Genomic DNA, 14909 nt, shown 5'->3' with positions numbered 1-14909 from the left:
TAGGCGTCCTCAGGACAGGAAGTGGGCAGGAAGCAGGGAGGTTAGAGGCTTACCTGACTGAGCAAGGCGATCCTTGGCATTGTAACACTGGATTTGCTCTATCCGGTTGCAGAGCGAAGTCACTTTGGTGTGTAATTGTTCCAGCTCATAACCCGAGAAATCCACCTACAAGGATGTAGAGAACACAATGTTTTCATTATTCCATCCCAATCCACAGACCCTGCATAGAAAACCCCGGGGCAACTGGGGGGTGAGGAGTAGAAAGCTTCTTGGCAGGGCTATGCTTCCACCACATAGCCTGGCTGCTGAGGGCCAGGCACTCAGCAGGAACTGACAGGAGCAATGTAATGGGGTAGAAACTTGGACTCGGTCTCTAGATCATTCATGAACATCTAAATAAATTTGAGCTAAGAGAGACGGTACGACTTCTTAAAAGCACACAGGTCATATGTGGTATAGCCCAAACTAGAATTTAAATTTCCTGCATCCAAGTTCACAGTCCTTTTTAAAACATAGAATCTTCTCAATTCTATGTGATGTAAGTTTTTTAAAAAGTTATTTTAGTTTTATTTGCAAGGTAGAGAAACAGTGGAGGGGAAGGGTGAGAGAGAGCACACGCACTAATCTTCCACTTGCTGATTATGCAAATAGCCAAAATAGTTTGGGCTAGTCCAGGCTGAAACCTCAAACTAGGAACACATCTGTGACTATCACAAAAATGGAAGGGATCCACATATTTAGGCCATTTCCCAGGTTACCAGCAGGGAGCTGCATGAGAAGGGGAAAAGTAGGGAAAAACCAGTGCTCTAATATGGTATAGTATTGTAGGCAGTGGCTGAACCCACTATGCTACTCGGCATATAATATTTTCTTTTCAAGATTTATTTATTTTTATTGCAAAGTCAGATATACACCGAGAGGAAGAGAGACAGAGAGGAAGATCTTCTGCCTGATGATTCACTCCCCAAGTGACCGCAATGGCCAGTACTGCACTGATCTAAAGCCAGGATCCAGGAACTTCTTCCAGGTCTCCCACATGGGTGCAGGGTCCCAAGGCTTTGGGCCATCCTCGACTGCTTTCCCAGGCCAGGTCACAAGCAGGGAGCTGGATTGGAAGTGGGGCTGGCGGGATTAGAACTGGAGCCCATATGGGATCCTGGGGTGTTCAAGGTGAGGACTTTAGCCACTAGGCCACCACACCAGGTCCTAAAGATTTATTTTTATTGGGAAGTCAACCGAGAAGAAGAGACAGAGAAAGATCTTCTGAGTGATGGTTCACTGCCCAGGTGGCCACAACAGCTGGAGCTGTGCTGATCTAAAGCGAGGAGGCAGAAGCTTCTTCTGGGTCTCTCACGTGGATGCAGGCTATGGGCTGTTCTCAACTGTTTTCCCAGATCACAAGCAGGGAGCTGGATGACAAGTGGAGCAGCTGGGACAGGAACCGGAACCCATAAGATACCGGCAGATGACAATGTTTATAAAGCATTTAGTATATGTGAGGAAGCGTATTAAACACGTTTTGTGGGCCAGTGTTGTGATGTATTGGGAAAAGCTGCCACCTGCGACAGTCAGCACCCCATTAGCACTGGTTGGTCATGGTGCTCTACTTCGGATCCAGGTCATTGCTGATGGCCCAATGTATGGGACCCTGACATCCATATGAGAGACCTAGAGGAAGCTCCTGGATTTACCCTCACCCACCTGTGGCCAAATTTGGAGAGTGAACCAGCAGATGGAAAATCTGTCAGCATGATTTTCAAAACAACTAAATAAATATTAACCTCTTCATGATTATTGCTTCATCTTTGTAAAAACTGCCAGATACTTACTGTATTTACTGTATTTTATAACTGTTTACAAATCCTATGTTTTAGCTATTTACCTTTTCTAGTTGAAAGGCAAACAGAGTACATAGCTAGTGAATATGGGAGTTATCAAATGAACACAGCAGTATTTCATTGTTAAACTTATACCTACATCCTATACTGGAATGCCTGAGTTTAAGTTCCAACTCCGTTTCCAAATTTAGTTTCCTGTTAATGTACACCTTGGATGCCGCAGGTGATGGCTTAAGAACTTGGGATTCCTGCCAGCCATGTAGGGCACCTGTAGAATTGACTTCTTGGCTCTTGAGCCACCTTTAGCTGCTTTCCCAGATCAAACGCAAGGAGCCCGACTGAAAGTGGAGCAGCACTTGGCAATGGCTCAATTGGCTAATCCTCTCTCCGCAGGTGCAGGGATCTTAAATATGTGCTGGTTTGTGTCCCAGCTGCTCCATTTCCCATCCAGCTCCCTGTCTGTGACCTGGGAAAGCAGTAGAGAATGGTCCAAGATCATCTGGCCCACGTGAGATACCTGGAAGAAGCTCGTGGTGTTTGGTTTTGGATTGGGTTAGGCCTGGCTGTTGCGGCCATATGAGGAGTGAAGCAGGAGATGTAAGACCTTTCTCTCTGTGGCTACCTTTCCAACAAAAACAAATTAACCTTAAAAAATAAGAAGACGATGACGAAGAAGAAAACAACAGCTGGTATATAGGATGCTGGTGTTTGAAGGTGGAGGACTGAAGTGTAAGTTATGGAGCTGACCCCAAAATTGCTCTCCGTGTTATAAGCAAACAGCCAAGACTGACACAAGATATCTTTATGAAGACTTAAAAACCTATACTTTGTGCCCACTGCAATAACCTAGTGGCTAAAGTCCTTGCCTTGCATGTGCTGGGATTCCCCTAAGGGCACCAGTTTTAATTCCCACAGCCCCACTTCCCATCCAGCTCCCTGCATGTGGCCTGGGAAAGCAGGTGAGGACGGCCCAAAGCCTTGGGACCCAGCACCCGTGTGGGAGACCCAGAAGAGGCTCCTGGCTTCGGATCAGCTCAGCTCTGGCCACTGTGGCAGTTTGGGGAGTGAACCAGCAGATGAAGATCTTCTCTGTCTTCTCCTCTCTGAATATTTGGCTTTGCAATAAAAAAATGTGAAACACTGTATGAATCCATCTTGATCTGATATTACTTTTTTCTCTCATCTCTGAGTTTCTAATTCAAAGTAGGTCTGGAAAAGGGAAGACTGCAAGGGTCAGGAATGCCTACCACACACATTAGCTGTCAATAAATTATCCTCATCCTATCTTTAAGGACAGTGTTTTGTCTACCAATCAAATTTCAAGTATATACAAGATGTTTTAACATTTCTGAAGCATAAAGGGTCTGAAAAAAGGACAAACTAGACATCCAAGGAAGTCAGGTACCTGCTGTATACGGTGGAGCATTTCAATGACCTGAATATAATCCAAGTAAACAAGCCCGGATGTTTCCCAGTCCTGAATTAGGCTGCTGCGTTCTGGAGGTGCCAGATCTTCCAAGAACCCCTTCAGGTAGTCATAGTTTTCATTAATGATAGCATCTGAAAAACCAAAATATTGAGCAACATGTCTGTATAAATGCACAGTTCCCAAAAGTTCAGAAAAAGTGACAGAAATATAAGATAGCAATGAAGATATAATGCTGGGCAAAACTTGAGAATTCAGATATTCTGAAATTCTGCAAAGGAATATGTGATGAATTTCTAGCTTCAGGTCCCAAGCAGATTATTTTTGGTAGTGTTGTAAAACCAGTGTACATCAAGTATGTTTCTAGAAAGTAGTAACTTAATCATTCTGTTCCCCATTCTGGGCAGGCCTCTTCAGATTTGATCTGTGGAATCAAAATTCTATGGTTTGATTCAGGCTGCTGTGTCTGTACCGCATGTTACCCAGGCTTGACTCATCATGGGTATTCAGACACTGGAACAATGTGGGGTGCTCACCCTGATGGCAGCCGCAGCACTCACCAGAAGCTAAGTGTCTGACGACAATTTTGTGGCAACGGTTCCAGTGACCAGCTTTAAATAAGTAGAGGGCCTCCAAGTGCTTGTCAGATTCCATGTGCGCTCTCACTGCTTTGGCCTCATGAATCCACTCAGCAGGCACACAAAGCTTCTGGGTAAGGAAAGACTCCTTAGCCCAAGATTCAGGCGTTTCCACCAGTTGGCAATGCCGGGTGAGCAGCTCTCGGACAGCCTTCTCGCGCATGCTACAGGAAGAAGGAAGTTTGAAATAGCTCTGTTCTGAATCATGCAGAAGGCTGCCTAGATGATTTAGCCTGGTACCTGGGCCAGTCTCTCCAACTGCAGGTTTTGATCCCTAGTGGATCACTGGAAGGTTGACCACTTCCTAACAAAGGCTTTGCTCAGTTGGGATCGCTTCCTTGTATTCTATTTGGTACCTTCCCTGTCAGCACTGAGGAGCTTCCCCTTCTCCCTCAGGCTTGTTCATGTTAACAAAGCAGCTTCTAAAGTGAAGGACTCTACCAAGATTTTGTTTCTTTTCTCAAACCATAGGCATTCCTATTTCAGTCTCTTCACCTCTAGATGAAGGCCCTGGTCTGGGCCAAAAGGACTACTAATTTTAATTTCATAATAAAATTATCTCCCACACCTTAGTCTCTTTTTGGAAATCCAATGCTGTTCAAATACTCTCAATTCCATCAAAACTGTCTCCTTTTTAATATTCCTTTTCAGGAAACAGGATCTACTTCCCCATATCCATCTCTGAAACATCATCATCCTACCAGCCAGCACTTTTACCATGAAAAATCTTCCATTGGTATGTTTTAATAAACTTAAAGCAACATTCTGGAGTTATTTCACTTCCTCTAAGTGGAAAGAGCAAATAAAATATGTTTAAAGGGAAGGCTGTGCCAGAGGCTTTCTGCTTTTTTATACCTTCTACTCCTTTAACTATATAACCTGCCGACAGAAGGAGCCAACAGGTCATGCATAAAAACACATGGTGGATGCAGAACCGAAGCAGATCTGATCCTATACCATTACAGCAACGCAGCACTAATTAAGAGCAGAAACTTTTAATAAGTTGGAAAAGTCATTCTGCCATTTACTAGTGGTATATCCTTCTGCAAGTTAATCTCTGTGTACTGGATTGCTTATCCACAACAAGAGATTGTAAGAGATTATGTTTATCTTCCTTATTCACTGTAGCATAATCATGACTATCATGAACAAAACCCAAAACCCTCTACTTTATCTTATCCAACCATACTAGAAACACCATTTGTCTTTTATACACCTGAGCACAAAGGTGAGTTGGTGAGCACAGTGATGGTGGGTGGCAAGAGATAGCCAGAGATCATGTAATACTATGTTGCCCCAGTAAAGAATGTATTTCATTTCCACTTTATTATTCCTTATTCCAATTTTATACAACATTTTCTCTAGAAAGACTTTCCCTCATCCTGGAAGTTCACAAAGATCTCTTTTCCTTTGTGAGACCACTGAGATGCCTTGTGATAAATTTTAGCCTCACTTTAAAAATAAAAACAAAAGACCATCTCCATCTCCTGACTCAAATGCAGTCTGAGAACAAGGAGCTGGTGTACCTTCTCCGCTCTTATCCCTCCCACCTCAGACACTTCTCTCTCACCACTCCCCCATCAATTTCATTCCTACCACTGGCCCACATGGGTCCAGAATCTTTATCCTTTCACCTTTGTAATGAATAGTTTCACTTTTAATTGGTTTGCATGCATACAGATGATATAGGTTAAGAGTTTAACTTTCTTGATGTTTAATATACGGTTCAATTTAACACACATTCTAAGCAATTACTGCTGAACTAAATCCAAAAAGACCTTTTGATCTTTGCCTACAGTGCTAGACATATGCAGTGGGGCCAGCAAATTCTTACCTTGAGTTCTCAATGTGCAGGAGGACAAAGATGGCCCACTCCCAGAGCCCTTCGCTTTCCAGTTGGCCTGCATAACTGACCTGTAGCACACCCTCACACTGCTTGGAGAGATGGGTATAATTAAGTGCCCGCAGCACCTCCCACAGATGCCAGCTTAGGCGGTAGTCCAAAGGATCGGCTGTTATGCTTCGAGGCTCCAATAGCTGGTTGAGGTCATAATGCCTGCAAAAGAGAAATGTGTTAAGAGTTAATATAACCAGGTAGTAGTGCTGAGACAAAACAGTATAAGCCGTGGTGTGCAATACCAGCATCCCATTTAGGTACTGATTTGAGTCCTGACTGCTCTATTTCCAATCCAACTCTGCTAACAGGCCTGGGAAAGCAGTGGAAGATAGATGAGATAGCTTCAGTATCTGGGCTGTCACCCATGTAAGAGATCCCAAAGAAATTCCTGGTTTCAAGATGCACATGAAGCATATGGCAGTGCATTGGAACCTGCAGAGGACCACAAGAGGACGGAGCAAAGAACAAATCAATCAATGCCCCCGCCATGTGTTGGCAATGAAAATCTGGGCAGAGACTCTAAGATGGACTATGTCAGCCAGTGGATTCTGGAGATTTTATCATGCTTGGAATCATTAGATTGGCAGCAATTCAGAACTGCTGAGCTATCAAAACCACTTGAGCAGTGCCCTCGGAGAATGCCCCAGGTTGGGGACCCTGGGTTGGGTGGGAGATTGGGTGGGGTGTCTCCCTTTTTCTCCCCCTTTATCCTAGATACAGGAAAAAAAAGAGAGAATGTGGAAGCAATGATCTTACCCACTTTCCTGAAGCCCTTAACCCTTTGTGCCCTAATCAACTATGTAAATATGATCAAAATAATATTAAACCAAAACAAACAAACAAACAAAAAATCACTCCTGGCTTCAGACCGGCTCAGTTCTGGCCACTGTGGTCACTTGGGGAATGAATCAGCAGATGTAAAATCTTCCTCTCTATATATCTTGCTTTCTAATAACTATAAAATAAATCTTTAAAACATAAAGCTAGAACAGTGAAAACGTATCTACAGTAATAAGAAGCCAAGGGGTGGGGATTGATTGCACAACACAGTAAGAGATTTCTGTGAAGGAGGAGAATAGCAATATTATCTTGGTTGTTCACTGTAGCTACACTGTGACGTTTCTAACAAAAGTTATAAAAGCACATCCTTTGCTACAAGCCAATAATATTAAGTTTCAGTGAGTTTTTTTAGACTTTTCTAATTCTAGTCTCATGCTCCTTCTACTCAACTCCTATAAGACCCACAGTAATTCAGCAGTTTCTAAAATGAAAAGGATCAGGAACGGGACTCCCTGGCAGCTCAAACACCTCCCACGTGACAACACGGCATGGCTTTAGTTTACCTGTCACTATACAGCTTTAGAAGGTGAAAGCAGACATCTTGAAGTGGTCTGTGTGAGTCGCGCTCCTCCTCCTCTACCACACAGCCAGAGCCCTCCAGGTAGGAGGGAAGTGGGCAGCAGGCATATCCGTCACCCTCGGAAGTATTCTGAAGAAAAGAATCAAATCAATGCGTCAGTAGATAACCTATTTCACTAGATGCTACATCTTAATTACTTAGGTATCTGCATTAAGAACACTGTGATAGGGGCAGGTGCAGTGGCACAGCACACTAATCTGCCATCTGTGGTGCCAGCATCCATAAGGCTGGTGGTTCGTGTCCTGGCTACTCAACTTCTGATTCCAACTCCTTGCTTATGGCCTGGGAAAGCAACAGAAAGTGGCTCAAGTTTTTGGGCCCCTGCAACCCACGTGGGAGATCTGGAAAAGGCTCCTGATTCCCAGCGATGGATTGGCTAAGCTCTTAGCATCAGGAGGTTTTGGGGAGTGAACCAGCAGATGAAAGACCTTTTTCTGGCTGTCTCTCTTAAAAATGTGTCTTTCAAATATTTAAAAAGGAAACAAAGATGTAATAGATGCTAGCATTGTAGGCCAGCACAGGCTGGCATTCTATATGGGAACACTGGTTTCAGTCTAGGCTCCTCCACTGTCAATCCAACTCCCTGTTGAAGTGTCTGGGATGACCCAGTTAACCTGGCCATCCCTGTGGGAGACCCTGCGGGAGCTTCCTGCTCCTGGCTTCAGCCTGGACTACCTGGTGTTTGGAGTGGATTAGCTGATGAAAAGTTCTCTTTGTTATCTTGGTCTCTGTCCTCCTGACTTTTGCTTCTGAGTGGCCCAGCTCTGGCCTGTATGGCCCACTTGGATTGTGAACCAATGGACAGAATATCTCTGTCTCTCCCACTTTCTACAACAAAACAAGAACCAAACCAAAACAAACAGATTTATGTGAAAGGTGGAATATGTGCTTGATCAGGAGCCAGTCACTGAGTCTCTCATAGGAGGCAGGGCTATCACTTATTGCTTTCTCAGCCAAATTAGCAGGAAGCTGGACTGGACTTAAACCAGCAATGTAACATGGAATGTCAGTGTCAAAGGGTGGACCAACTGTGCCATAAAGCAGGCCCTTTTTAAGCATTATAAAAACACTTTACTTTATCTGGGCCTGGCTTTGGATTGGCTCAGCTCTGGCCACTGTAACTACTTGAGGAGTCAATCAGCAGATGGAGGATTTTTCTCTGTAAATATCTTTCCAAAAACAAAATCCACTTCATTTATCTGAAAGGCAGATTCATCTAACATATAATGGTTTACAATTCAAGCAACCAAAAAGGCTGGGGTGGGGAACTCAACCTGAATCCCCCAGATTGGTGTCGGGAGCACTAGTGCCTGAGACACATAATTTGCGGCCTTGAAAAAGTATGCTTAATAGGAAACTGGAGTCTAGGGTGGTGTGAGGGATTCCAACCCAAGCGCTCTAATACACAATGAGGGCATTTTACAAGTGCTATGTTAACAGCTGTGACTAATGCCTACTCCTAATTTGAGGATTTTACACCATGTTTTGTTGATGACTTACTCTTTTTTATTTCATTTTTAAAAAAAGATTTTATTTATTTTTATTAGAAAGGCAGACATACAGAGAGGAGATCTTTTGTCTGTTGGTTCACTCCCCAAGTGGCTGCAGCAGCTGGAAATGAGTCAACCTGAAGCCAGGAGCCAGGAACAACTTCTGGGTCTCCCAAGCGGGTTCCAAGGCTTTGGGCCATCCTTGACTGCTTTCCCAGGCCACAAGCAGGGAGCCAGATGGGAAGCGGGGCTGCCAGGATTAGAACTGGCGCTCATATGGGATCCCAGTGCATTCAAGGTGAGGATTTTAGGTACTAGGCCAAGGTGCCAGGCCCTGCCACAATCCTTTTAAAGATACTCTCTTGTTTGCTGGTTTACTCCACAAATGGCCACAACAGTACAATAGTCAAAGTCAATAGCTGGGAATGCAATACGAGTCTCACAAACAGATAGCAGCAACCCAGCTACTTCATTCATCACTACTGCCTCCTCAGGTAAACATTATCTGGAAACTGGAATCAGAGGGGAGGCAGAGCTCAAATTCAGGCACAGTGATACAATATGTAGGTGGTCCGAACAGCATTTTTAAACACAAGGCCAAATACCTGCATCCCTCCCACTCCCCAACTTACTACTACAAAAATTGTGGATAGAGCTAATGAAGAAATCATAGGCCTAAAAATAATAGCAAGAGAGGTCATTTGGTGCAGCAATTAAGATGCTAACAAGTGGCCCGGCATGATGAGCCTATCAGCTCAAGTCTTCGTCTTGCACACATCGGGATCTCATATGGGCACCGGTTCTAGTCTCAGCAGCTCCACTTCCAATTCAGCTCCCTGCTTGTGGCCTGGGAAAGCAGTCAAGGACAGCCCAAAGCCTTGGGACCCTGCACCTGCGTGGGAGACTGGAAGAGGCTCCAAGATCCGGGCTCCTGGCTTCAGATGAGTGCAGCTCTAACTGATGCGGCTGCCTGGGGAGTGAATCAATGCATGGAGGATCTTCCTCTCTGTATATCTGGCTTTCAAATAAAAATTAATAAATCTTAAAAAAAAAAAAAAAAGGAACAAATTTCTTTAAAAAAAGGGCACCCACACCCTTTTCAGATTGCCTGGGTTACAGTGCTGGCTTCATTTCTGATCACAGTTTGCTGCTAACACACATCCAGGAAGGGAGTCAGTCATATTTAGGCTCCCATCACCTCCATAAGGCTGTCAATGGACTTGTAAAGCCCCTGCTTTCAAAATGGCTCAGTCCTGTTTGAGGTAAGCAGGAAGTAAACAAAAAGATAGATTATATTTCTATTTCTCTCTTTCAGTGGAATCAGAAATGAATGCAGGGAGCTAGATCAATGCTTAAGATGCTTACACCTCACACTGAAAGTGTCTGTCTCAATAAGTGTTCTCAGCTTGATTCCAGCTTGCTGCCACTGCAGATCATGGGAGGCAGTGGAACAAGAGTTTGAGTCTCTGCCACCCACTTAGGAGATCCCAGCTGAGCTCCTGACTCCTGGCGCAAGCCCCGCCCAGTCCCAGCCACTGTGGACATTCTGGAAATGAACAACAGGTGACAGACCCTGCATCTCCCTGCCTCTCATAAAATAACAATAACAAAGAAATCATGTACAAATATCCTTTTAACCCTTTCAGTGACAAGGAATATGAAATAGGCTAAATATTTAAAAGCAAACTTCAGACCTGCTAATCTGAGTCTAAAGTAAACGGGAGGTCAGGCTGTATATCAGAGAATTAAAAAAATAATAAAACCACATCAGAAAGGAATAAAAACCCTCTCGTGTACAGGCAGGGGAGCAGCAACAGTCAAAGTGAACTCAGTGAACTTACACAAAATGAAAGTAGACACCGGGTGAAATACAAGGGAAATTTTATATAGAAACAGGGCTAAAGGGTCAAGTTTCTATCACAGTTCCAGGTTCATTTCAATGTTAAGGTACTCTGAAGAAAAAAAGCCATTAGTCAAAGGTATTATAAATTATAAACTGTTTTGTCTGCAAACACAGAATGTTCAATGGAATTCTTGCTTGGCTCTACTGGACACACATACCTGAAATGCTTCTTCGTACATGCCAAGAGCCCTGGAAATGGAGGCTGTTGGTGGAAGCAAATACCACAGATGCACGGCTAGGGAGCGTTTCCAATCCAGTTGGGAGCACACATTGATTTGTTTCTGTTCTGAGAGCTGCCACACCTGATTACACAAAAACCACAGATACCATAGCTATTAAAATGTACCTTGTGATTGCCTATGTACATAAATTACTTACTTATTCAACTAATATTAATTGAAATGTCAGCATTAATTATCCAAACATAAAAAATACAGCCTCTGGTAATCCAATCAGTGTTTTGAGACGAGTGCTGTTTAAAATTGAAGTCTTCTTATTGTACATAGGTGTTAGCTTCTACAAGTTAATGATGAACATAAATTCTGATTGTGGATTTTATGCCTAGAAATTGGGTTTTAGAAGATAATCAGAAGTAGGTAGCAACAGATAAATGGATTAAATCAACTCTGAAGCAGCAAATGTAAGAAGGATTTTTCTGCCTGTCAAATAAAAACAAAATTAAATGTCGATCATTGTAACCATATGGGGAATGAACCAATGGAAGCAGAGGTGGAACTCAATCCAGGCGTTTGTACAACAAACAGGCACTCCAAGGGGGTAGGCTTCACCTATTCTATCACAATGCCTGCAGCTACATTTTTTTTAAAATTAAGACTTATTTTTATTGGAAAGACAGATTTACAGAGAAAAGAGAGAATTTCTTTCTGCTTGTTCACTCTCCAAGTGGCCCCAAAGCCGGAGCTAAGCTGGTCCTAAACCAGGAGTTGCTTCTGGGTCTCCCAGGCTTTCAAGGCCTTGGGTCATCCTCTACTGCTCTCCTAGGCCACTAGCAGCCAGATGGATGAAAAGTGGAGCAGCCAGCATACAAACTGGTGCCCCTACGGGATCCGGTGGATGCCAGGCAAGTATTTAGTAACTAGGTTATTGAGCCAGGCCCAGTATTTAGTTATTTTTACCAGAAAGATTTACAGAAGAGGAGACAGAAAGATCATCTGTCTGCTGGTTTATGCTCCAAGCGTCTGCAATGGCCAGAGCGAGCTGATCCTAAACCAGGAGCCAGGAAGCTTCTTGTGGGTCTCCCACATGTGTGCATGGCCACACCGGCAAAGGAACCCAAGGCTTTCGGCCATCCTCCACTACTTTCCCAGGCCACGTGCAGGCAGCCTGATGGGAAGCAGGGCTGCCAGGATTCGAACCGGCGCCCATATGGGATCGCAGTGTGTGCAAGGCGATGACTTTAACCACTATGTTATTGTACTGGTCCACACATGCAGTTTTATATCTCTCATATGCATGTATTTCAAGGCTTCCCTTGAAGGTTGCTAATAAAAAATGATTACACATTAATAGAGCAATCATGTAAACTATCACTATAATGTTAAAAATGGTGAATTTGAAAGTTTTAGTTTCTGCAGCACTAGATATTCAAAGCAATAGATGACTACCATTAAAAATATTTATAGCAGGGTCTGGCACTGTGGCCTAGCAGCTAAAGTCCTCGCCTTGAACGCGCCAGGATCCCACATGGCCACCGGTTCTAATCCCGGCAGCTCCACTTCCCATCCAGCTCCCTGCTTGTGGCCTGGGAAAGCAGTTGAGGATGACCCAATGCTTTGGGACCCTGCACCCTTGTGGGAGACCCGGAAGAAGTTCCTGGATCCTGGCACTGGGTGTTGCACTCAGTTGGGGAGTGAATCATAGGACGGAAGATCTTCCTCTGTCTTTCTGTCTGTATATCTGACTTTCCAACAAATAAATCTTAAAAAAAAAAAAAAAAGACAATATTTATAATAAAAAAGATTTCCCTGATATACTTTTATTTTGTTATTTACAAAGATAGCTTTTTGCCTCAAGCTCAAACACTTTGAGTGTGGTAAAAGTTGATGATACCGGTTTTCCAGCTAACAGGGCAAATATGCGCAGCCTCTCATCCTGGATGAAGCAGTCAGCTTGGAGTTGGTGCCAATCCACGAGTTGCATGGTGAGCAGCTCCCGGACAGACTGGCTGCCCACCAACTGAGACAAAAGAAGGGCAAGGCGATGGTCACCTAAAGAAAACAGAAATACCTCGACTGAGTACAAAGTTAGACATACAAGCACTTTCTGCTCAATTCCTTAGGAAGGAAGGAACACCCAAGATGGTTTCCTGTAATAGGATAAAAGATACTGATGAATAACTTACCATTTTCTGTTTGGGTAGAAAACCTGCTGTGTAATTTAACTTAAAATTATATACAAGCTTAACAGAGGGATGAACTACTTCTGTAACCCTAAAAAAATTTTTTTTCTATAAAATGAATGAAAGCACGGCAAACTAGAATGTTTCATACAGTGACATGAAGAAATGGAAAATCTACATCTAAAGAAAAACTAAGATGTGTGCCTGTACACAAACTCAGTGTCCTTGTATTTCCCCCCACCCTCAACTTGTATTTTTAAGGCAGAGACACAGGAAGATCTTCCATCTACTGGTTCCCTCTCACAACAGGAAGGACTGGACGAAGGCAAAGTCAGGTACCCAAAATTCAACGCAAGGTGATAGCTGGACAAAGTACTCCAGCTATCACCTTGCTCCCTTTTAGAGTAAGCATCATAAGAAGCAGAGCCAAGACTTGAAATATCACTCTGATGTGGAACACAGGTGTCCTGCATGCCATGTAACTGCTGCATAAAATGCCCACATCTTCCTTTTATTAGTCTATCGCAGACCACCTCACAGTCAGTATGTTTTTATGGGGTCACACAGTCATTATTTTTCTTTTGTTTTTATGGGGTCAGTGTTTTGACAATTGAAGACTATTATGCTAGGAGCTAAATCTTTCATCTGAAAGCTAAAGCTCTATTTTTTAGATTCATTTTATTTTATTTGAAAGGCACATTTACAGAGAAAGAGAGCAGAAGAGGCATTTTCCATGCACTGCCTCACTCCCCATATGGTCACCATACGTTTCTTGAGGGCCATAGTTTATCCTATCCAAACCCAGGAGCCCGGGGGGTCTCTTTTGGGTCTCCCATGTGGATTCAGGGTCCAAAGCCTTGAACCATTCTCCATTATTTTCTCAAGCCATAAGCAAAGAGCTGGAACTGAAGGGGAGCAGCCAAGACCTGAGCTGGCACTCAAATGGGATGCTTAGCACTGTGGGCAGCCACTTCATTCACCATGCCACAGTGCTGATCCTCTATCCCTTCTGTTTTAATTCGAATGATTTATGGTTCTTTTTCCTGCCTGATTTGGCAACACTATCGATTCCACTGCATGGAAATGCAGATTCCAGTCTAGGAAATACAGTTTTTCACTATTACATGAAAGTTAAACTATGGATTTCCATGGTTTGTTTTTAAAAGATTTTATTTGAAATGAGGAGTTACAGAGACAGAGAGTGATTAAGCTAACTCTTCCATCTGCTGGTTCACTCCTCAGAGAGCTGCAGGACCAGGCCAAAGCTCGGAGCTTCATCCAGATCTCCTACATGGGTGGCAAGAGCTCAATTACTGGGGCCAACTTTCAGTACTTTCCCAGAACATTAGCAGGAATCTGGATCTAAAAGCTGGTGGTGCCCATTCGGTATGTCAACATTGTAGGTGACATCTCAATGAAGTATACCAAAATGCTAGCACCACAGTTTTGTTTTATAATCAGGTATCATGTATTTATGATTTCATAAGTGCTTAAGAACTGTTTCTTTCTTTGCCAAGATTCAGTTTAATTCTTTTATTTTTCAATTCTTCAGGTGTACGCTTAAGTTACTGATTTGGAATCTTCTTGTTGGGTAGGTATCAGGTAGTTAATTGATAGTGTTCATAATTTCTATAAATTTTCTTTTACCTAACTGTTATTCCAGTGATCACTGCAAACGGGTTCTGAGGGCCTGGTGCAATGGCTCGGTGGCTAAATCCTTGCCATGACTGCGCCAGGATCCATTATGGTGCCAATTCGTGTGCTGACTGCTCCACTTCCTATCCAGCTGCCTGCTTGTGACCTGGGAAGGCAGTGATGGCCCAAAGCATTAGGACCCTATACCCATGTGGGAGACCCACAGGAAGCTTATGGTTTTGGCACTGCAGCTTTTTAGGGGAGGGAAGCAGGGGATAGAAAATATTTCCGTCTCTTTTCTCT

At 43.5% G+C, this 14909-nt stretch overlaps 1 protein-coding gene across 4 annotated transcripts in view; it reads right to left on the bottom strand.

The window, feature by feature from the left end:
* NUP98 (nucleoporin 98 and 96 precursor) overlaps window positions 1-14909 on the bottom strand; it is a 92376-nt gene that overhangs the window by 1072 nt on the left and 76395 nt on the right. For all 4 annotated transcript variants that reach the window (XM_040964361.1, XM_040964364.1, XM_040964362.1 and 1 more), the window contains 7 exons: window positions 12683-12840; window positions 10771-10914; window positions 7143-7288; window positions 5737-5958; window positions 3825-4066; window positions 3244-3398; window positions 54-165 (listed from right to left, as the gene is read on the bottom strand). In XM_040964361.1, coding sequence (XP_040820295.1) covers window positions 54-165; window positions 3244-3398; window positions 3825-4066; window positions 5737-5958; window positions 7143-7288; window positions 10771-10914; window positions 12683-12840 — 1179 coding nt within the window. The remainder of the gene's footprint in view (window positions 1-53; window positions 166-3243; window positions 3399-3824; window positions 4067-5736; window positions 5959-7142; window positions 7289-10770; window positions 10915-12682; window positions 12841-14909) is intronic.

Source organism: Ochotona curzoniae, unplaced genomic scaffold (assembly GCF_017591425.1).
Source record: "Ochotona curzoniae isolate NIBS_2020 unplaced genomic scaffold, NIBS_Ocur_1.0 scaffold_3223, whole genome shotgun sequence".
Classification (NCBI taxonomy): Eukaryota; Metazoa; Chordata; class Mammalia; order Lagomorpha; family Ochotonidae; genus Ochotona; species Ochotona curzoniae.
This window is presented reverse-complemented; position numbering and strand designations above follow the sequence as displayed.